This window comes from Paramormyrops kingsleyae, chromosome 11, assembly GCF_048594095.1.
Source record: "Paramormyrops kingsleyae isolate MSU_618 chromosome 11, PKINGS_0.4, whole genome shotgun sequence".
Taxonomy (NCBI): domain Eukaryota; kingdom Metazoa; phylum Chordata; class Actinopteri; order Osteoglossiformes; family Mormyridae; genus Paramormyrops; species Paramormyrops kingsleyae.
Genome location: NC_132807.1, coordinates 1,996,381 through 2,020,252, shown reverse-complemented (window position 1 = coordinate 2,020,252; position 23,872 = coordinate 1,996,381). Strand labels below are relative to the sequence as shown.

At 39.8% G+C, this 23,872-nt stretch overlaps 1 protein-coding gene across 5 annotated transcripts; it reads right to left on the bottom strand.

The window, feature by feature from the left end:
* Window positions 1-2,609: 2,609 nt before the first annotated feature.
* On the bottom strand, window positions 2,610-17,691 carry LOC111848069 (ubiquitin-conjugating enzyme E2 Q2-like). 5 transcript variants are annotated; one of them, XM_023819788.2, is made up of 14 exons: window positions 17,162-17,691; window positions 16,806-17,064; window positions 14,872-14,976; window positions 12,283-12,387; window positions 11,452-11,508; window positions 11,205-11,363; window positions 9,750-9,834; window positions 9,535-9,595; window positions 9,259-9,349; window positions 9,090-9,148; window positions 8,149-8,197; window positions 7,968-8,063; window positions 6,494-6,560; window positions 2,610-6,234 (listed from the first exon to the last, which is right to left on the bottom strand). In XM_023819788.2, exons 2-14 carry the CDS (start codon window positions 16,962-16,964, stop codon window positions 6,203-6,205), a joined length of 1,125 nt encoding a protein of 374 aa, XP_023675556.1. In that variant the 5' UTR covers window positions 16,965-17,064; window positions 17,162-17,691; the 3' UTR covers window positions 2,610-6,202. The 5 variants fall into 5 exon arrangements, with proteins under 5 accessions (XP_023675556.1, XP_072573905.1, XP_023675558.1 ...); XM_072717804.1 differs by having other exon boundaries at window positions 16,806-17,691; XM_023819790.2 differs by lacking the exon at window positions 17,162-17,691 and having other exon boundaries at window positions 11,220-11,363.
* Window positions 17,692-23,872: the final 6,181 nt, after the last annotated feature.

Here is a 23,872-nt window from a genome sequence, read left to right as displayed (position 1 = left end):
ACGAGAATGATTCCTGGTCTTAGAGGAATGTCTTATGAGGAGAGGTTAGCTGAGCTGAATCTGTTTAGTCTTGAGCAAAGGAGACTAAGGGGGGACATGATCCAGGTATATAAGATTCTAACGGATCTGAATGCTGTTCAGCCAAATGATTATTTCAATATTAGTTTAAATACTAGAACTCGTGGCCATAGGTGGAAATTAGAGGGAGAACATTTTAAAACAAATTTGAGGAAGCACTTCTTTACACAGCGTGTAGTTAGAGTATGGAATAGTCTTCCTGTTAGTGTAGCGGAAGCTAAATCCCTGGGTTCCTTTAAATCAGAGCTAGATAAGATTTTAACAACTCTGAGCTATTAGTTAAGTTCTCCCCAAATGAGCTTGATGGGCCGAATGGCCCCCTTTCGTTTGTAAATTTACAGTATGTTCTTATGTTCTAATGACCAATCTTTTTTACTGTTGCCATTTCTTAAGGGAAGTGACTGTACACATGATTGAACGACCCAGAACACAAGTTCCTGGGATGAATGTTTCATGTCCAGCAGGGCTTCATGGTTGTTGTGGTCTTACATATTGGTCCAGGTCCCACTCATCAGCTAAAGTAAAGATAACATAACAGAACAAAGTTCGTGGCTATATATTCAGAGGCGGAGGTTTACGTCCTCCTAATTTTCAGTGAAATTATATGCTTGTTGCCTGAGATGAAGTAGTCCTGTCTCCATTAAGTATTTACTGGAATTTATGTACAGGATGGAAAATGGCATTAAGGAAGCAGGCAGGAACTTATTTCTTTTACAACAAAATGCTTTCATATTTGTCTTCATGCAGAATTGGGAACTGATATTTCGTTACCCTGAGTTCCAGTGCGAAAACTATACTCAAATATCAGCCAGGGTGTGGTGACCCAGTGAAAGATCTTGAGAGGTAACTGACCCAGATTCCAGGACCTCCAAATCTGGACTCCTCCACCACACCCCTGCAGCAGGATCCATGAAAACAGTCACATGCCAGAACCGTTTATACCATCACATCGCTTTCTGCGGTCCCAGGATTTTTCTAAGCTGTTCCTGACTGACCAGTTGACTCCACAATTATGCACAATAAATATAATCTAATGCATATGACTCAGCTAATGTATGCATCATTAAGACTTCTATGAAATTGGTTTATATTAATTAATACAAAACGCAGTCAAAGGCTAGGTTGTAAAATCACTTGAGTAAAGAAAATGTGCAGCCTCATGAATTACAGTAGTATTCTATTATGCATAAGAAAAGACAGCTGCTATATATGGTTATTAAAAACTCAGAAGACCCACATTTTCATTATTCAGAGGTAAAATTCATTGGGCTTTTATGAACAGAATCTAGCAGCATTTAATCCCATTAAATGTCGTCAGCAGAGTGGGTACTTCAGGAAAATCAGATCGAATTTAGGATTTTTAGTTGATCAAATAAATAAACAAATAAACAATTAACAAGCGTGCAAACAAACAAAACAAATATGGAGTAACAAAGTGTGTGAACTCCCTCTAGTGGCAAGCTACTAATACAGAATATGCAACATGTATGTATATTAATCCTATTGCATATATTTTTCGATGATTATGTTCTTCCTAATCCAGTCACATTCTGCAGCAGCTGCATGTAATTATAATTCATTAGTTCATAACGCCATCAAAGGGCTGCCTTGATCCCAGTTTAAATAGAACAAACTGATCTCTTCTAATTTCATGCAAAACTGTGATAACTTGATTTGTTCCTAGGTTTATCTAATTTAAAATATTTAAGCACAAAACTAAGATGTGTTTTTTGACTACAGTAGGCCTATTTCTCAATGCTGGTCTTAGCAAACCAGTATGTCCACTTTATTCCACCTGAACTCCTAATTCAATACCTAAAGCAATGGGCTAATCACATGTAAGAACTTCAATTTCCTTTCATTTATATAGTCAAACTAATGAAATGTCAACAAAACAGAAAGACCAGTATTTTGTAATTCATTATAATTGGATTTATAAGTAAATTTCTGTTCAGGAGATATTGAGTAATCATTCATTAAAAAAATTAACATTATTTTAATAGGCAACACCAAGGTCATTTAGAAACAGGTCGTCATTTTTACGTAACAGTGATTAGTAGGAAGAGGGTGTCTGGAGAATCAAAGCGAATCTTCTATCATGAATTTAGCAGTGCAGGACATTCCATAAACCATGAGTATATTATCTAAACTGGTGTTATTGTCTCACTATTATTCCTTTAGCATATTCTTTCTCCTGTGACATAACTAGAAGTGAACCATGGAAGGTTGTGTACATGGGTGGTTCTACCTCATCAGTAGCCCTAGCAAAGCGTTCCTTGGGAAGCCCTCCAACCAAGAAAATGAATATCTCCCTTCCTCTGCAACACAGGCAATGGCCTGTTCTCCTTGACTGTAGCTAGAGCCGGCCCTGGTTGCACGTCCCCAGCATGCACCTGCATTAAAGCTAAGAAGTCAGCTATGTCTCCCTCTGCTGTTCTGAACACTTCCCAGACAGAATATTGACTACCCTAAAAAAAATACTCTCCCCACCCCCCAGTGAAATATTCAAAAGTTCAAGAAAACTAAACACATGCACCTACCTCATGGTTTTTATTTGGTAATTACAGAAAGTGGTACTTGGAATTGTGATGTTGCTGGGTTGAATTTCTAGATAAGGGGACCAGAAAAAAAGCAAAAGAGGAACCAAAGCCCTTTATCTGAGCATGATTTTCACTACATGTTGTAATGAAAGGAAAACTTTCGCCCCCACTCTCAGCCAGAATAATGGTATTTAAACACTTACAGCAAAAGAAAATGAATGATATGAACACTGACATATCATATTCAATATTAACTTAACCAATAGCCATGGCCTTTGCAAAAACCCACTCCTTAAATGAAAACATGTTTTATAAAAACAAGTTTTTTTTTTTTTAATTATTTATTCATAAACTTGATGCAAGTTTACAAATTACTGTACATGGTCAAAATTATGCAATTGCAATGGAAAAGAAATAAATGAAAGCATGCCAACAGTGCATAATTTGATAACCTGCCCAACAACAGACGGAGCCAAGGGAAGTACACGGTTTGTCAAGATTTAGAATTCTTTTTTTAAAAATAAAAAGAACAAACAAAAAAAAAATGGGGGATAAACTCAGCTCACAGCCTTCCAGAATTTGAACACTGAGAATTCTAGTCTTTTTAACACGGTGAAGAAGTACAGCAAAAGCCAAAGGGATTACAAGCTGAACAGAAACTCAAACAATAGGAGTAGTGGAAATTACTCTTGAATTTAACACCACAGACAGATGAGTTATAAGCTGATATCTGCCCCATGTCAGTATAGCCAATAAGGGCCATAATTGAATGAAAACATTTCAGAAAGGCTGTGTACCAACATAAAGACAACTAGTCTGTTCATTAGAGCCAATGCTTCTGTACCTCCCAACAAATACGGTTTCCCAAATGTCAGCCATGACAGCCAGACATACTTTCTTAGGCAAGGCTCTCTAGAAACTTTTTTTTCTTGTGCAAGTAACGTACATGGAATTTGCTATCCTCATGCCCCACGCCACCAGCTTTCAGTGAATAAAACACAGTCATGCTTCTTATCATACAGGACCATCTACACCTGATTGCAACTGTCACAAACTTTAATACAAACTGTCTTTGAGACGGTCAACAAATTCAAACGCCTGATTTCTCAGTGCTCACATCTGTACAGCTGCATAACAGCATAGTGTAAACTGAAATGAAAACATCTGTGCAGCCTTCACAAGTCTAGTTTGTATTCCTGAGTACAGACAGGTCAGAACCACGTGTCCAGAGCACTAGGCGTTTTCAAAAACAGGTCTGGTACAGCAGACACAGCAAGCACTGGCTGTACTGTCACCTGGTGCAGTGGTCTTACTTTAAATGAAAAGGTAAAAGCAATTAAAACAAATAAAGAACACAGAACTTCAACCATCATGGAGAAGCTCTCCTGTCAGTATAAGTGGGTCAAGGAAAGCTTAAATGCAGTTTGCTTTAGAAACAGACAAAAGTTGTAGAAGCAGTCACACAAATGACTGTTTTGGAGATGAAGACGGTGGAGGCTTGTACAATGGAACTCCCCACTGCAACCACAGCCACCAAAGTGTATGTCTGGATTTGGTTTAGAAGTAAGACTGACAATATGGCAGCATACACACAAAAAAAAAAAAACACGAAAGATGTACTTTCATACAAAACGGTTAACACTAGATTTATACAGGTACTGTTCTAGTGCCAACATAAAATCAAAATAGCATGGGAGTAAGTTGTCTGTTTGTCTCTCTCTCTCTCTCTCTCACACACACACACACACACACACACACACACATACAGAACATAGGTTAAACTGACCCACCATGACAGGCATCACCATGTCAAAATGCACACATCCACCCCAACTTAAAACTATTCAGCAGCAACTCATGTCTTCAGAGTTGAGCAAGAAATTCAGCTTCTTCTGCAGTCAGCAGGAAGCCAAAAACTTTAGCGAGATCACATGGAGTGTCAGGGGCTGGCGTTTCCTTGTCCATTATAAGGCAAGAGGAAACTTTCTGCCTTCACTGTGAAGCCAGAGTGAAGGAATTTTACCCGAATCTGGATCTTAATGTCATGCAAGGGTTGCACAAACACTATGCAATTCACGCCGGCCATTTCCAGAGCCTTCCACACATGTGAAAACAGTGGTGAAAGAAGCCAACCAGGTGGAGGAGGATGATCCATGTGGTAGTGTGCAGTTGGGACTTGCAGCTGGATAGACTGGGTCTATGTTGTAGCAGGTTCTGTTCAACATTACGTGCATAAAAGCTTCTTACTGGTAAACCTGTATAGATGACCTGTCTCTGCATAGATACACCCATGGTAAGTTTCATGCCATACTGGGATGTAACAGCCCGGATTATGGCTATTTTTGTTTTCTCTTTTTAAAGACTGCAACAGCACTCGATCGAAGTTGATGGAACATGAAAGTTATTACTCTTGTATTTTACTGATATAGAAGCAAAGCCACTCTAATGACACAGTTCAGCAACTAAATGCAATCCTTAATGAAAATGAGTAAGGAGTAAGTTTTTCCTTACTACTCCAGTACAGGTATTCACTGTTTCCCCCCTCCCCCCACATTATTGTACATGTAAAATAAGAGTTTGCCGCACCTCCTATTCCATAGTGTACATAAGCAGACATAGGTTTCAAACACATATACAGTCAAATTAAAAAGGCCAAGCCCTATTCTCAGTCCAACACCATCACCATTTTCTGTTTGGGGTTAACTATGCGGCATCCGGCCTGCTGGCAGAGGCTGGGGGATGTTCTTGTTGCGTACATCTCTGCTCGCCTCACGATCCAGCCGTAAGCTTCTGCAGTATATTGTTTCTTCATAGTTCTTGTCATGTGAAAAAAGCAACAAGAGATGGGACAGAAACAGTGGCACACATTTGTTAAATGAAGAGTATATGGTCAGGCTCCCACTGCCACCAAGACTTGCACCGAGATGCCAGCTATGGCCAATAGCTGTCTCAGTAATGGAGAGAGGCTGCACATCATGGTCAAAAGTCATGGCTGACTATCGCTAGGCAGACTCTACCCAGAGCTGTCCAGAAAGGCTGGGCCACCAGAGAATGGACATGATGGCTGAACCAAAAGGTCAAAGCATGCCTCGATATGTGACCTGCTGCTCATCTCATTGGAGTTGCCCTAGATTGCCACAAACTGTTCCCTCCGTTTCAACACAGAAAACGGTACTGTGCTGCATGCAATCTGGCAAGAGGAAGTAAGAACGCGACCCCCCCCCCCCAAGGGACCATTTTCAGTGACACTTGACCCTTGACAATCCTTTCAACCCCAGCACTCTTCCTCCTTAAGATTCTGTTGATCTGTGTGAGAAAGAATGGCTGAAGGAGTCTTAGTGCCACGGCAATGAGAAAGGAACACAGAGTGGCAGGAAGATGTGCCTTCAGAGAGGTCAGCGATGTATTTTTACCCGTTGGTCTACATATCTCACTGAATGGGTCACCACCCATGTCAGGGTCACACTCCTGATAAAAAGAATTCCAGACTGGGGGGGGGGAATATATAATCCAAAAATGAAAAGATTAAAAACAAAAGTGACCCTAAGACACTTGGTCCCAGTGCACAGATAGTGGATCTTCTCCTATCCATCCTCTTTAGGGGGTGTGTACCAGCCTGCAAGAGACACAATCAAGCACAGCTTTACAGGGGAGAATATCCAGACATGGTCATCAAATATCAATGGGTAGGTATCTTCTCTACGGACTGTACAAAACAGAAGAAGCTATAACACAAATTGAAGAGATCTAAAGGCATTTCAGAGTCTTTGCTATGCTATCTGAAGCCAGTCTTGTACCATTAACCTTAACTCTAACCGAATTACTCAATATTGATCTACAGATTTATCGTACGACGGGCATACTCAAAAACCTACCATTCTTTTCGTGAATCTGTACTAGGGACTTGTATGACTGCTGTGCTCTAGCAAGATTATACTGGTTCTGCAGGGGAAACGAAGAGCCAGTTAAAGATACAGATTTCAATCAAACAACCGATCAAAATACTTTATTGATCCCTAATCCCAACATGTTAAAATACCAATACTAGATAATACAAGATATTACAAATATTACAATATCTCTGATAATGTAATAACTCAATATATAAATATTCTAATATATTACAGAAATGAACTAAAGGTAAAATTGAATATTTAAGTTTAACTGGCCATTCTCAAGCACATGGGATAAAACGGTTGTCTCAAAACTTACATGTAGGAAATGCCATTTTACTTTATTACATTTTGCGAAACCTGTTGCAAAAACTTTCTTTGCCACATACAAAAATATTTCCCAAAGAATTGTGTCCATTATCATAGCCGGATATTTCAAGACTATACACAGTCAAACTGACAATCAAGGTCAGTTTATATTGTGCACCTGCTTGTAAACACAAACAGCCTTCTCCAATCAGCAAACCAAGTAGCTACAACTGAATACATTCAGCGCCCTGGCAGGGTCAAGAGTTTTAGTTACTGATTAGCTAAGCATTAAAATGGCTAAGATGCATGCTCTAAGCCAGTGGTCACCAACTGGTCAACTCTAGACCACATCTAGGCCAAGACAAAATTGAACCTGAACCTGAATTTGTTTGTTGCAATGCATCTGCCCTCTACTGGTCTGACGAAATATCTTTGCTGTAGGCATGTGTTGACCACGAAAGACAAATGTAGCATGCAGATAATGCGTGCAACCATGCACACAGTAACGGCATGCCAAAATTAGGTGGCAATGTCATTATACATAATTTACACAGCAAACCGCAGAAACGCTACAATCAATGTCAAAATTTGTCGTCAACTATTATTACTATCAATGTTATTGATTAGTTGTTGCAGTCCTAAGCAAAACTCTTCCACTTCACCAATCCCCATGTCACTTGGATCTGTGTTCTGTCCCAGAGGAAGCTTATCTTACAATGGCAATAAATACATTTCATTGAGCAGTATGTGTAATGTGTCGCATACTAGCTCAAAACATAATAGTGCTGGAGCAACAGAATCCCAAAGCGTTCCCGTTAACCTTTCCCATAATCCCAAATGTCTATTTAGGTGCTTCCGTCTGAAGAACATGTTTAGCTCATCTGCATAAACATTCTGTGTGCTGCCACATTCTGCCATTTTACAGACTGCTGACATCTCTCAGGGTTGACAAGAAAGATGTATAATAATGAGCAGTAGGTAGCACACGTTAAGGAAATGCAGGTGTAACCAGAAGGTTGCCAGAAAGAGGTCCTTACCAAGGTCCCAGGAAAGATTCTAGCTGTGACAAAAAATTAATGGGTGCTTAATTAGCGTGCAGTTAGCTTGCAGCGCTATGGGACTACCCCTGTACTCAAATCATTTTTACCTTATTGGCGCCAAACTGCACTCTGGCTTTTCCTTTGACTAAGGTGGCGTTGATCTGCATAATCACAGACTCTATAGAATAGGCACTACTCCAGCCCTATAAATTAAAATGAAAAACATGTTACAACAACTACAGTATGCATATATACCAACTGACAGGAAACTGGGGAGCAAAGACCTACCTGCTTTGTGAGAAGCTCCATACACAAGGCACCTCCACCAAGAACATAACTGTAAAGACATACCGTGTGGATATTTTAAAAAGAGTATGATATATACTTCTTACATTACTGAAAATAGACTGAAGCCTGAAGCATCGCCAAAACAACTTCTGAAGTTATTTTAGAAACATTCCTATTCCATCTAGTGACTATTAATCCATTTAATCCCAGATCTTTCCCTGCAATGATAGTGCATGAATTTCCCTCCTTAGGCCTACCCAACACACAAACTATATGTCTTTTCTAATTTTATTTTGGAAAAGAAAAAATGTGTTTTATTTTTGGTCACAGTAATGACCAAGGGGAAACAGCAGTTTCAGAATTTGCATATGTTCTCCAATTAGACTCAATTACAGAGGATCCCGGTTGTTTTGATCTTTATAAAAAGCCTATTTTTATTTTTTATGTTTTTCAAGTTGAGACTTGTGTTTTGGTTCTCTGGGGGTTTAGAGTTTTCCTGTTCAACATCATTTTCTTCTTTTTGTTGAACATCCTTGTAGGAGACCAACCAAGATCAGGCAGTTTCTGGAGAGACTTGTCCACCTGCTTTACCTCTGCTGCAGAGGTAGACGGGGAGCACATCAACTGCTTTTCACCAATATTATCGTCTTCCCCATCCTTAAGAGTATTTGCTGCTACACATCCATATAGTAATCAAGTGGGCAAGTGCCCCCTTTCACCGGGGAACTCCATATCTGAGCTCTCACTATGACAGTCACTGTCAGTGGCTTCTTCAGGGACTGTTTCGATACCAATATTGCACACAAGCCTCTAGAACAGTTTCTCGACCGGTCGGCTGTGACACACCGCTGAAATGTGCGGCTCTGGATGCTGAGTTACAAATCAGGGACATATATGGTAAATAATAAGAAAATTATCCACTAAAAAAATGTAACACTTACCCTCCAGACAGAACAGGAGATACCACCCTTACAAAAGGGGGATCAAAGGGGAAATTATCCTGAAAATTGCAAACAAATGCGTAAATTATACAAATACTCTTCACTTAACACGCAATACTGGAAAATACTATTTTAATGAATACTGAGCAGGAAAAATAAGCAGACTCACTTTATACGAGAAATTCAGCAGAATGTAATCCACGCCTTCTTTTTCCTTTAAAACTTGCAAGTCACTATGTAATGGACTATCTGGGTCAACCCTGTTGTTACAGAACAAGACGGATTACAGATGGTTTTCATAACCACTAAACTATGTCTTCTCATACATAAACAGCAAATGATCAGTATACAGGTTTGTGTACTTCTATCAATTGAGTCTTCAAATTCAGCCACCTTTTGAACCCCTTACCCCACACAGTCAATTGTGATGCCGGCTGGCACTTACGTCCGCAACTTCACATGCCACTCATAAAGGCTGTCATTGACAAGCTCCACTGAATAGATGCCTGTAAAAGGAAAAATCCTTTAATATCCCAAAGGTTTCACTACTTTGGGCTCACCTTTAAATTATTCATAATTCTTTCAACAACAAAGGAAATGCATTCAATCTCATAAAACACAAGCCATGTCAACACAAAGCCCGACGTGTTCTGTGCTCACCTGTCTTGTAACTCTGTGACCTATAGATTTCCCTGAGTTCCTTCATGAGGCGGTCAGAGGCCTGTACTGACCCAGAGACTGCCCCCTGGAAGACAGCAGGCACCAAAATGTCAGCATGCAAAGCCTAAGCAGCCCATTTTAAGCCAGTAATAGCCGGCTCTCTGAATGTAACCACCAGGACCAGCAACATTGAAGCTATACTCAAAACATGTCAATTTCAATGAATCCCTTACTCAAGGGAATCCACAGTAGTACACCGATTTCCTCAAACAGCGCTGATGTTCCCTTTTTTGGTGAAACCTGCAGGAGAAGGCAGTGTTAAGGAGAACACCTGTGGTCAACAGGCTAACAAAACTAATTTTGGGGACCAAGAACCAACAAAATGCTTCTCCGCTCTGCAAGAACAGCCATGCAGGCCAAATCACCCCCACAAGACAGGGATATATTGCCACCTACACAGCTTCTAAAACACTGAATCGTACAACTAGCCCAGCCATAGCTTCCTGTAACAATAAGGTTTTAAGGCACAGGTGCACTCCCTGATTCAACCAACTGGAAAATGATAGCAGAAAGTGTTTAACCAGTCAGTAACTGAAAGCAGAATCACCCCAACCACTGTGGTTTTCAGAGCTTCATTTTTCCCATCCATTCTATGTAACCACTCTTTTCCCACGTATCATGCTCTTGTCAGAGGGCCCTTAAGCAGGGCTCTTAACCTCAATTGCTCCAGGGACTTTCCAAGCCTGTTTTCTCAACTGAATGTCAGTTTGGATAAAAGTGTCGGCTAAAAAACATCAGCATGCTAGCATGTAATATCAGCAGAATGAAAATGAGAAAAGTCCCTTTAAAATAAAAGAGGTGAAAAAGGTTCAACAATCACATTCGTGTTCCATAATTTGATGAAAACAGACAGGTATACATCCATTCATTACAGGATCACAGAAAATTCTGTGATTTATTTTTTAACTTTACATTGAACCACATAGCTGATGTCGCTCTCCACACAAAATCACACAATTCTCCTCCTTTACACATATTGTTTTAACTGCAATAATGCAACTTAAGTACATTATTGTCAAGGGTGCTCCAGCTGGAGAGTCCCTACTGGAACCTGAATCGAAAACCTTCACACCTTCAACCAATATGTTGGCTGTTGCACAGAGGCTTACGTTTGAACAGGACAGTTATGAACACTCACATACCAGAAGGCATCAAGGCAAAAGCATTTTTAATTAATGTCCAAAAATACTTGATTTTACCTCCAACCAAGGCACTTTCTCCAAAGCAAATGACATCACATTGTAACATCTAAGACGTTATGGTAGAAATGTATGTGTCAAAATCAAACGGGATTTGACCATAAGCATCCATAATCAATATACAGCAAGGACCATTCAGCAAACATGTTCACAGAAAAGCACCCAGTTCCCCCGAATGTAGGAAAAGTCATCTTACCGAATGGGCACTTACTTTCAAGTGGTCCTGTCGCTGGTTCTTGCGGATTTTCTCCAAGATCGCCAAGTTCTCCTTCTCAATCCCATCATCCTCAGACTTTTTCCCCTCTACAGGTTCCTCCTCTTTCATCTCGTAGTGGTCCAGGTCTTCAATATCCTGCTACCAGACCACACATGCACCAATAGGTATGCAAGAACACCCTAAGTATACAAGAGGTGACCTTAATACAATTTTAAAAGATACAAACCTCTACCATTTCATCTTCATCCTCCTCCTCAGATGTAACTTCATCTGTAGTTACAGGCTAGAAAGAGCAATGCAACATACAAAAAAAAAAATACTAGTTACAAAACAATTTTAAATTAATCATACCGTTATAGGAATAGAAAAATAAATAAAAATAAATTTAAAAATCAACAGGATCTACCAAGTATAATGAACAGTATACTCAACTCTGTCAAAAATACCCACCAACATGTTTTCCAACAAGCTTACATTAGCTTTTATTTCCTGCCCAGAGAGCAAGATGTCTCTTGGGCTGGAACTGTTCACATTGAAGCTTCTGATTTATATGCAAAATATGCACAAAAGTTATACAGGCAGTCAATGAGTTAAGAACGTTCTACTTACGGACAACTTGTACTTACAGACTGCCATAAAGCCTAATATATTAAAAATTCAGGTTAAATACAATGACTTATAATAATGAATGCATGCTCATTGTGCGGCTGCAGCAGTTCATCGGCTCGAGATACAGTACAGTACCCTATTTGCTTTATTACTGTATAACAATACTTATGTACTGTATTATTTTTTGTTCTGACTACCTACACATTCTACTTAAAGACAGACTTAGGGAACAAATCTTGTGCCTGTTCCTTAATAGTTTTTTAAACTACTAAAAATGGCTAATAGTGAGATCACAAGTGCCACTCCTTCACCCAAGCAAATTTAACTTGCTCATGTTGTGCTTCACCAAACATGCCTTGAGTAGTCAAACTGTTATACTAATGAAACTTTAGATGACAGCTTGACAGGATTGTCACAATCCTGACATCCTTATCTGGCATTTGCTTACCGGCCCCGCAGGTAGGGGCTGGTCCAACATCTCCACATCGGGGTGCTGGGGCAGGTTGTACAGCCGGCACAGATCACAGATGAGACGTTTCAGCTGCTGCAGGAGCTGGAAGCAGAGATATAAATCAGCAACGCTACCAGAGCTCTTCAGGGCAGTGGGGGGATATGAACCCCTTCAGGGCCCTTCAGCGACGAGTGGGTAGGTGGTAAACAAAGGCCTTGTTACATAAAACAGGAAAAATAAAAGGGAGGATTTTACTCAGCTATGTTACCTTTTATGCTGCCTAGACCACAACATTCCATTTAAATACACAACCAAGAAATCCAAAATTAAAGTCATTTGAGACCTCACATTCAAACATTCTACTTTGTGTATAGTAGTTTTTAACATTATCAAACCTAACATGAGAACAGACAAAGGCAATATCACTTGTTTTTAAGGTGATAAAAATTCTTAACAGATAGGTTTACACGATCAAAAAATAATAATTATTAAAAACAGAGACCATTAGTTTGATATGATTCTCTCAATTTTTCAGACTCCAACAGCAGAAACTGACAAAGCCCTGAACACAACATACTAACCTATAAGTTATTGAAAAGTAAACCTGAACTCCACAATTCTGAATTCACAAACAGCAGCAAAACTGTTCTACAAAGAATAATTTTCTGTCAAAGTTCTTCAACATAATACTGTAATATTTCTGTTCCCACTTCAGTAACAAGTCTTTTATATTATGCATGACTTGTGTATGACTACAGACTGGACTAATTTACCTGGGCCTTTCTGGATTTTGATCTCCACTGTCCATTGACTGTGCCAATTCCCTGCCTTACCTCCTCTTTGGATGATAGGCTGCAGACTCTTTCAGTGACTTTTGGATTATTTAGGTGTAGTACCCCACCCCCATTTTTTGTTGAATGGTTGGACTGTTGGTGTGTGTGTGTGTAGGGGGGGTTCTCTTTGTTGTTTTGGCAAGATCCCCATATCAAACTAGCCCAACTATCACAAATAAAACACAGCAAACTACTAATAATAATCTTTGCCAACTGCAATCACAATCTATCATAGCACAAACCAAGAAAACTGCAATACTAATAATCCCAGAGTAAGAATGGTAAATTTAAGATACAATTCAGGAAGCACAGTCTCTCAGTATTTTCTTCAATGAGAGCTCCTTTTTTCCATCATAAATGTTTAGAGGGGTATTGTTAGCGTTTTATTAACAGGCATTCAGCCAAAGCCAATAAGTTTGTAAATATTAGCTGACTTCATTGGCCAAATGATATATTGATTGAGGCCTGCAAGGTGTACAATTAGAAACTAAGTTTATTACACATGGAGGCATTAAGTGTTAAGGGTGGGCAGGTTACTGCTGCTGCACAATTTACGTTTTTGCATAACTAAGCAGTCTTTCATTATGAACTAAAATAGGGCATATTTACATTTATTTAGCAGATGCTTCCAAAGCAAAGTACAACCGAGGTAAGTTTGTGGTCAAAAAGTGGGGTTAGATAGCATCAAGTACCCCTGGAGTGGCTGGAGTTAAAGGCCTTGCTCAAGGGCTCAACTGTGACATGATTATTTTGCTGGCCAAGAGATTTGAACCCAACAACTTCCTGACATGAGCACAGGTCCCAAACCCAGAGAGGTACACAACCACCCAAAAAATCAAAAGCTCATAGCAACCCCAAAAGGGTTGTTCCAGTGCTAAGAGGTCAATAAACTAAAGGCACACTATAGTCAGGGGTAGCAGGGAAAAAAACAGAGTAACAGGGTAGTCAGTCAAGCAGTTCAAAAAAGCTGAATAAACTGTTTGAATAAAAAAGAAAATATGGAATCTAATAAAAACCCTTTCTGGTATCAAAATCTCTAATATTATGTCTCCCAAAAAATTGTTTTACACAAAAGGAGACTGGGTAAATGGTTTTCCTTTAATGAAAATGAATGAATATACAATGAGTAGTGTTTGGAGTAGGTCTACCAGAGATTCAAAGATCAGAGAGAAAAGGGGAGAGGAGCCTGTGATCTTTAACTGATTCATGTGTTCTTCACCCTAGCATGTTTGTCTGGGAGCCAGTCAACCACTGTGACAATTAAAAATTATAGAACATTTACCAGGAAAATTAAACCATCAACAGCACAAATGAACCAAATTAACAATTATTATATTTAAAACATGACATTCATAGATTTAAAGACACTACCCATACAAAAAAACATGCTTTAAATCAACAAACTAAAATGAAAGAAACGATAATGGTAATTAAGACTGGTGTTACCAGTCCCAAATGTGAATGCAAGTCGACGTAAAGCTGTGTCTTTGTGTGTGTGTGTGTGTGTGTAGTACATAGCTTCTCTCTCATTATAGACAGATACACACACAGACATTTGTATACACACATGGTTACTGCATACAAAATGAAAGCAGCTGTGTCAGAACCATGGTACGCATACTTTCATACTTTGAACAAAAAGGTGATCATCAAATACATGCACGTAATCTTCTTCAAGAAGCCTTTAAATACTGAAAGAGGCCTAGGAGCTGGTGAATCTGCACTGCAATCCAGTTGAGATACCAGTCCTTACCAGTGTGTTGCCCTTCCGTACATCATCCAGACGCTCCAGAACCTGGGCCAAGCTGGGGTCATCAGAGTCCACAAACCATATCGGGGGTGTTGAAGGGTAGGATTCCTAAGACATAAGAAACTTTTTGGAATCAGCACATACAATGCAACACACTAAGTCATACAGAAAGTACAGCACATGTCCCATTACACCATAGCACATATTAAGTAGGCAAGTAGCTTAAAAAAGTGGACAGTATTATTAAACAGTATCTAACTAAAGAACAGGAGCTAATTGGGTGTGGAATGAACTAATAACTGGTTTATAATATCCTTGCTGCTGGTACAACCACTAAAAGATGTCAAGTTTGTGTGCAAAACAAAGGCTCCTATCAGCAAAAACAAATGTAGTTTTACAGTAAAAGTGACTTCTGAACTTATAAATTTATTCTGAATATTCGGTATTTTATTATATTTGTTTCATAAAATTCACTCAATCTGTAGAATATTCATGTAATTTAAGTGCACAACACAGACACCCAAGAGACCGTTAATTCCACTAAAATGCATTTTTAAAAATTACTTTAAAAATAATGGCAATGTCAGTGAAAATGATCATATAATTATACAACTATAACTGAACAAACCTTCCACAAACAGCTTAAAATACAAATTCACAACTGATTATGCAACTAGTAATATTGTGAAATGTTTGGATAACACAATGGGAAACAGTATGACCTGGTGCAGAGAAATACATCAAGTACCACAGCCACAAATACTAGAACTTGTGGCCAAAAGTGGAAATTAGCGGGAGAACATTTTAAAACGAATTTGAGGAAGCACATCTTTACACAACAGGTAGTTAGAGTATGGAATAGTCTTCCTGCTAGTGTAGTGCAAGCTAAAATCCTGGGTTCCTTTAAATCAGAGCTAGATAAGATTTTAACAACTCTGAGCTATTAGTTAAGTTCTCCCCAAACGAGCTTGATGGGCCGAATGGCCTCCTCTCATTTGTAAATTTCTTATGTTCACAGTATACGAGTCTGGTGTTTTTGTCAACTGTTTTTTGATACAGAAAAGAACTGTTTGTGAGCACTGTCAGATATGTCCAAAGGGGGGGTTGATTCTCAAAACAAGCCCTAAATGGTATATTTCTACTTGTGTAACCACTTAGGTCTCATGGTGTTTTGGCTTTCCATGCCAAGTCCGGGGGGGGGGGGGGATTCAAACCCAAGTCCTGTCATAACTTGTCACTTCAGAAACTTTCTTAAAGGGCTGAACAATCTCCCCGTCATTAACGATTCAAGACACAAAGATTCTCTCTAATTTAACATCTCGTGTAAACATCCACTCACATTTCAGTCTTTTAATCTTTGCTGATTAGCAAATAAACAGCTATAAGTCCAGGCCATAAACGGCCAAAGAGGAATTTCAACATATCTGACTAACCAGCTAGTCCACACCAAAACTAGCGAGTATCTAGTACACAACCTGAAACGAGATAATTCGTTACTCGTTTAGGAACTGAAGTTGCCGTTTTCCCTAGTCATCTGGACAGCAAACTATGATAATAAAAACATTACGTAACTTAGGTATACGAGTCGGTAATGCGGAACTCAGCACGACCAGATGCATGTTGTTAGCTGTTAGCTATTAGCAGAGTAAAAAGACAAACATCTGACGTAACGTTAGCTAGTTAGTTACCCTTCCGGTTTCAAGCGTGACAATAACAAAACATTAATATGGATATAAATAAAAATAAAAAGGGAAACAGAGGCAACGAATTTTGAGAATGAGCTGTATAAATGACTTCGTGTTGGATAATTATATATACGCAGCGTTTCTGGCGCCGAGTAGAGGTAGCGGATACGCCGAGGATGCCTGGCTGATGGCGCTGAACCACGGCGTGCGGAGTCAAACGGGCCCATCCCGGGGCCCCTTTCCAGTCCTCACCGTGATGTTGCAGTGGATGATCAGGAGCTTTTCCCCAGTCACGTTAAACTGACAGCTGAGTTCATCTGGCTTCCAGTCGATTATGCGAAATCGTTCGTGGTTCGGGTCGAAGATCGACTCCAGAAACTTCAGCTCGGCCTTCAGCCCCGACACCGACATCTTCCGCTCATCTCCGGCCGGATCGCCAGGGGGGAGGGGGAGAAACCGGGACCTAGACACCACGGCCACGCAGTCGAGTCTGACCCGAACCGAGCTGCGCCTGCGACGATGAAGAGGGGAGAAGGACGCCTTTCTAAACCAACGGTTGTCCGCCAAACCCTAATATGGTTAGCCAAATGGCTATCCTGTTAGCGTACCAATAACGCCTAATCGGCTGCCTTTCCGCCTTTTGTTATTGTTGCTCCTGCTTGATATAATAACCGCGCCACTTGCCCGCGTTGTATTTTTCCTTCGAAATAAAAACAGGCAGTGTATATATTTCTTTATACACTGCACGGTGCTACTTTTAAAATGTAAAAGGCGGGCACGGGCAGCGTGTACAGCACCGATCCGGCACTGAACGGCGGTGCCAGTAGGGGTTTAAAGATGGCGTCGCTGATCGGCCCTGCAGAATACGGGCGCACTATGCGCTGTCACTGGGAAAGAGGCGGAGAGTGTCCGGAGACGCCGACAACTACCGGTGGATACGGCGTGCAGGAGCGCAATCCACTAAAGTGAACCTAACGGCACCGCTGTGTGTATGAAATTCAAATAATTCAAGAACGCAAGCAATGTACTGCTACTGCTAAATGCAGTACGGCACTACAGTCCACTAAATATTTTTCAGTATTCTAACGAGTCAAATCAAAGTTAGCAAACAGCGGGAGATGCGGGCAGTGAAATGAGTTTCCCGAGACGAGACGAGTCAACATGGCTGCGTACCAGGACTGACCGTGGGGAAAATCCATGTTTGGGATTAATTTACAGTTAATTATAACGACTTTCTGTGATCTAAACAAGTGACGTAAATATTTTTTTTCTTTATTGCAAATAGTACAGGACAAGTGAAAATACAACCACATCGTTTTATGTTAAATTTTACAAATTATTTCAAATGAGACCCTTTCACCTTTCATTTGCTATTTTATAGAACTGAATAGACAGTTTATTAACCAACTAGGTTTGTACATACAAAGAACTGACATACCAGATTTTTTTATGGCATAAATTTGTTTGGTGGCATGGTGGTCTCATACCTCCTGATGTTTTGGTTCAAACCCAGGGTATGTGTAGCTTGTATGTTATTCTTTTGTTTTCTTGACTTTCCTCCAGGTCCAAAAACACGTGGCTCATGTGAATTGTGGAAGCCTGTGTCTTGTCATGAACTGGCACCCAATAAAACATACTGTCTATTTCATGTCACATGCTTCATTCATAAGCTCACAATGACCCAGACAGGAAAAATGAAGGTGAGAGTAAATATATTGTTTCCCCCATAAACCAAACATATTGTACAATCTTACCCAAAATATTGTCACCAGATATATTTAATCACTGTTTCATGGCAGGCATATCCCGGCGCTCTTGAAATACTAGTACCTCACACCTCCCCCAATGCAATACTTGATTTTATCCACGTATTTCAGAATAAAGAAGGCAATGATGCTGTTTTAAAGAGTACTGAGAATTAAGAGATCTGGAATTTTCCGTAAATTATCGTGGAAGACTCCTCTGAGGCCTTGCCATTCTTTTCATATAGTTTTATAGTTTCAACTGTAGATGTCAGTCTTCTCCTTTCTTTGTTCCTGTAAAAGGACGCCTGAGATTTTCAGTTTTAGAATGCCTTTCCCAATGAACGTAATGGCAGCATTTGAATTCCAATTGTCTTTCTCTCGCCTTGAAAATGCTACTGTGCTCTACATTATGAGTGCATGTGGTGGTCCCAAATGATGTTTGGAAATCACAAGGCATGGCAAAAAGTGCATGAACTGATGATGGCAAATGCCACCTGCTCAACCTGCCCAATCCACCATAGAACTGTAAATCCCTTTCAGCACAATGAGGGTTTGTGACTGCTAAAGCCCAGACAGCACTGGAGTATTTGCACATTCCCTCATCAGTCATCCACCCAGCCACAAAAGAAGAGTTCAGAAAGCTGTATTGAAGGAATCGTTTCCTATAATTACACTTCATGCCTGGACAACAACTGGGCACAGAACAATGTGCTAATTATCACTGCTCAAACTCCTATGAAATGCATATATTCCTGGAAAAAAAAGCTGTTTAAATGTACCTCTTTGGTTGTTAGAAAAAAACAAACAATACTTTAGCATTGTTCCACTAACACGATACATTCAAGTAACTGCTCTGTCAGTACTACCTCTTTAATTTCCTATGGAAACACTAAACTAAAATGAGAATATGGTTAATTCCATTATATACAAACAAACAGCATAACCTCCTGAGAACCAAGGAAAAAAGTGTCCTTCAGTTTTAGGTTAATTGTGATTTTCTATGTCTTTGGAGGAAATAAGACATATTTTTTAAAATTTATTTTTATTTTTAATTTCACAGCATGTCCTCTAGTGTACAACAGGAATAAATATGTTTCTTTACATCAGTGAAAAGATATATGCAAAAACAAAATGTCCATTGTAATGGACATAAATGAATGGGTGGGGTCTCAGGAGGATAATGGTGGAATGTATCTTGTTTATGGGTGGGATTTTGTATTGCTGCGAACCTTCACCACACTGCCTCTATCCATCCGTGGCTGAAATACAGATGGTGATTCAGAAAGACTTTTTACATCAACTGTAAGCCTGGGTGAGCCAGTGAAGAATTACTGTGAGCATAGGGCTAGGCCAACAGTGCAGTCCCATCTTTTACAGAAATAGCCTTTGAAGGCAGCCAGACCTTATTGAAACATCTTTCACCATAACATGCATTACCCAGCCCAACTAGGACAGATGCCGAATCATTTACTACTGTCATCACTAAGCGTGTATCTTTGTGTATATGGGGTTTTGAGGCACACTCATATGTAATTCTGATATGTATTTATTGTAGCATATTTCAAAGTCAATCCATCTATTGCGGTCAGGGTCACAGTGGTGCCTGGAGCCTATCCTTATATCCATAAGGCAGGGGTACCCATTGGATGGGATGCCAGTCCATCACAGGACACATACACACAATCATACACTATGGACAATTTAGAAACACCAATTACCTTAAGTACATATCTTTTGACTACAGTAGGAAATCAGATTATCTAGAGGAAATTAATGTGACAAGGTGAATATGCTGCATACACACACACACACATGTTGGCATGCCTATCTAAATGGGGACCTTCCATTCTTTTCTAAGGGAAAAACCCTATTCCGAGTCATGACACCCTTAACCCCTACCCAGCCCTAACCTTAACCATAAGTAACCAAACAAAATACAAGACTTTTGGCAATTAGGTGGGGTGTGGTTTTGGTTCTAGTGTTTTTTCTCTTCTGTTTTGTATGTTGAACAGTTTTGACGTGTCACTTTGTATGCATCATACCAAAAACCCAATTAAAATTGGTTGCAAAAAAAAGACTTTTGGCATTTTTACTTTTTTGATTGCATTCACAGATTTTTATAAAATCAAGGTAATCAAAATGGGAACCTGAAAAATGTCTCAAAAAGTAGGGGTGACGCAACAACACTGCTACAGTAACTACTGAACCATTATGTCAGAGCGTCAGTCTACGCCGTGTCGTCTAACAAGTGATTCCCTCTCTGTGCTGGTGAAGGTCATCCTTTTGGCAGCTTAGATACAGTTCCTCCCCGTCATGAATCTTCTATGATTGTTCCAGCATGTCCAAAATCAAACTTAAATCACAGACCTTACTGAATTGCTGTAGCCTGTATTGGCCAGTCATGGGGAACTGGGGGTGTACTGCAGGTGAGGTGGCTAGCTATGAATAATTCCCATCTTGCTGACGATTGTGGCAGTTCTCGTTCCCATGATTTAGTGCTGCTAAATCCCGGTGGGGCTGTTTAATTGATTGGCCTCATGCTTTCCAAAATGCTTGTGGCCCAGGGCTGTTTGTCTTTGCGCTGGAACATCCTCAAGGCAGATCCAATCTGTGAAATACTGAATAGTGGCTTATGCCTATGTCACCCATCCTGCCACCACACCTGTGATGACAGGGGCATTTCCAACCCAAAGACTGGATTTCTTAGAGCTGTATTACAAAAAAACCAACACTTGTCACAAAGGGAAGGGTTTCCGTTGGCAGCATGTGAATGGTTTGGTTTTTTGGTTTGGGGGATGAGGTGATTCTGATTGATTTTTTTTTCTTGGGGGTGGGACTAAGTAGGGCTTAGCCACCATATCTTGAGTCTGCAGCCAAACTCTACACAATGCATGTAGTCAGACCCTAAGCATATTAATTAATCTCAAAATATATCAGAATTTCCCTTTCAATTGCAGTTAACCTTCAAAAAAAAGACTGCAGGTTTCTCATAAAAACATCATCTTGTTTTTTTCCAGTTTGGCTCTCCCTTTATTATTGTTGTTCAGGTAAGAATAATACCTTTTGTAAGTCATTGCTTAGCAACAAATAACAAAAAAACATCTGTAAATTGTAATTGTTACTGCAGTAGTGAAATAGTAATTTAAAGACCAGAAATTGTTTAAAATGTAATGCATGTAAATGTGAATGCAGGTACAGATATTTTAGTTTAACTAGACCACCCTTAATAACACACTTAATCTAGAAGAAATATAGTAGCAGGTAGCTTTTGATAAATGACACAAAAACATAAGTATTGCATGGGAGATGGCATGGTAGAACTACTATTTATCAGTACTAGCTTATTCGTTTTGAAATTTTACTTCAGCTTATCTGAAGGTAACTGAGTAGATGTAATTTGGCATATGCTGTACATGTACTGTAAGTATATCTTAGCAATAATCTTCGAGGATCTAGATTTCAGAAATGGAGAGGGGGAGACAAATCCTAAATTAACATATAGATTTTAAAGATTAACACTTACTTATTTTGACGTGTTTAAACCATTTTGAGGAAGGAAAAATGAATTGGTATTTAATACTGCGGCTAGCTGCAAGAATAGAGGTACATAGGCCTAGGCGAGCACAAGTTCATATTACAGCCTCTCCCTAAATTGTGATGGGATTATGTTCCAATAAACTTGCAAAAATTTTTCAAGGCAAAAATGCATTTTAATACAGTACACCTAACCTAAGTACACCAGTACACCTAGCCTATTGTCTACCTTAAACATGTATAAAACACTTACATTAGCCTACAGTTGGGGAAAAATGTTAACACAAATCCTATTTTAAATTAAAGTGTTGAATATCTCATTTAATTTATTGAATAATGTAATGAAAGTGAAAAACATTTCCCCATCGTAAAGAAGAAATATCATAACATGGACAATCGTAACCTGGGGAGCATCTGTATTGATCCCAAAAAGCAGTTTTTTAATTATGAATGGCGGGAAATGGGGGTCCTGTTGAGGGGACAGTGGTTGGGTCCGAATGCACAGCGTGCCAATACTGCAGCCAGGTGGGAGGCATTAGGCAGACAATTGGCACTATTCCTCTGGGGGAGTGCCTTGCCAAATTTCAGCCAGATGGAGTAGTTAGTGGGAGCCAGGCATGGAAGATTAGGATTGGGCTGACTTTCAACAACTGGTCCAAATCAAAGGTGCTGAAATTTGACAGATGTTTGCTGTGCTGATTCTGGCCAACTGCATTTTGACAATATGAAGATGAATACAATAACGGTCAGAAGCACTTTTACCTCAGACCTTCAGGGTTGGGTGTTTGAATCTCAACCACACTAAGTATGTATGGACTTTGCCCATACTGCATAGGTTTCCCACAAGTGCTCTTGTTTCCTCTAGCATTTGAAAGACGTGCAGTTGGTTAAATTGACATCTATATGATTGTGAGGTGTCCTGGGTGTTCAACTGCTCCAGCCTCATTGCAAGGTCATTCTTATTGCGTAAGCGGTTGGAAGATGGATGGCTGGAGGAATGAATGTGATAGCACTGTTTAATTCACAGCCATGACAGGATACGGAATTATTTGACAGTAGGCACCACATTGGAAAAGAGGGTAAAATTCCATTGCCTCTGTTCCTTGATGCTAAAACCACAGGAACCAACTGCTTTTTAATGAGGTGATGTTTTAGTGGTAAATCGATAACATCTACTCATTGTTGCTGTGTAATTATGCTCGGTCAATCTCAGAGCAAGATGCATTTTGTTGGAACCAGCATTAGCTAATGCACGTTGGCCATTAGAGTTTCCAAATGAAAAATGCAGTATGAAAAGCTGATAGTTCAGTAAACCAGATCCCCTTCAGGGTCTTTCTCAGCTGCTTTATGCCATTATTACCTGTGGGAAAAGTTCATCTCTCACAAAAACAGTGATGTCGTCTCGCCTATGTTAAGAGAGCACCCACTCAGCCATGCCCAATCAGGTGCCACACCCCCCAATCTTAGGCACACCTGAATTTAATTGGATATTAACTCTTTGCAAAGATTGTCCTGCCATACTGAATGGTTCTGTCTATGGCTCCTGCTTGCTTTCCTTGTTTTCTTGTGCTTTGGTTAGTTCTTTGGATTTGTTTGTGTCATGGCCACGTCAGACCAACTGCAACCACGCCCAGAACCTCTTAAACAGCCCCTCCTACAATAGAACGATCAATGTCCCTAGAGTTTTGAACAGCTGCGAGTGATCCTGCTTAATTGCTGGTTGGTGTTTCTTAATACCAAGGATGGAAAGATTGTACTTGTGGTCTTGGCAAGAGCGGTCTTGCGAGCTTGCCTCCCAAGAATGAATTTGGGGTGCAATGAATCATGTGATTGGTCATGTTTGGTGAGGATGCATCTGATTTATCCTGAATATTTAGGGCTGGGCAAGAATGACGTCTGGGAATTTTTACCGTATTTCTGTTCTTAGTATCGGAACTTGTCTTCGGCAAAGGAAGATGACGTAAAACGGGTACGCAAGAACACAAATACAGTCAAGTACACATATTGAGAAACAACCTATATTTATTTAAGCGTGCTGCT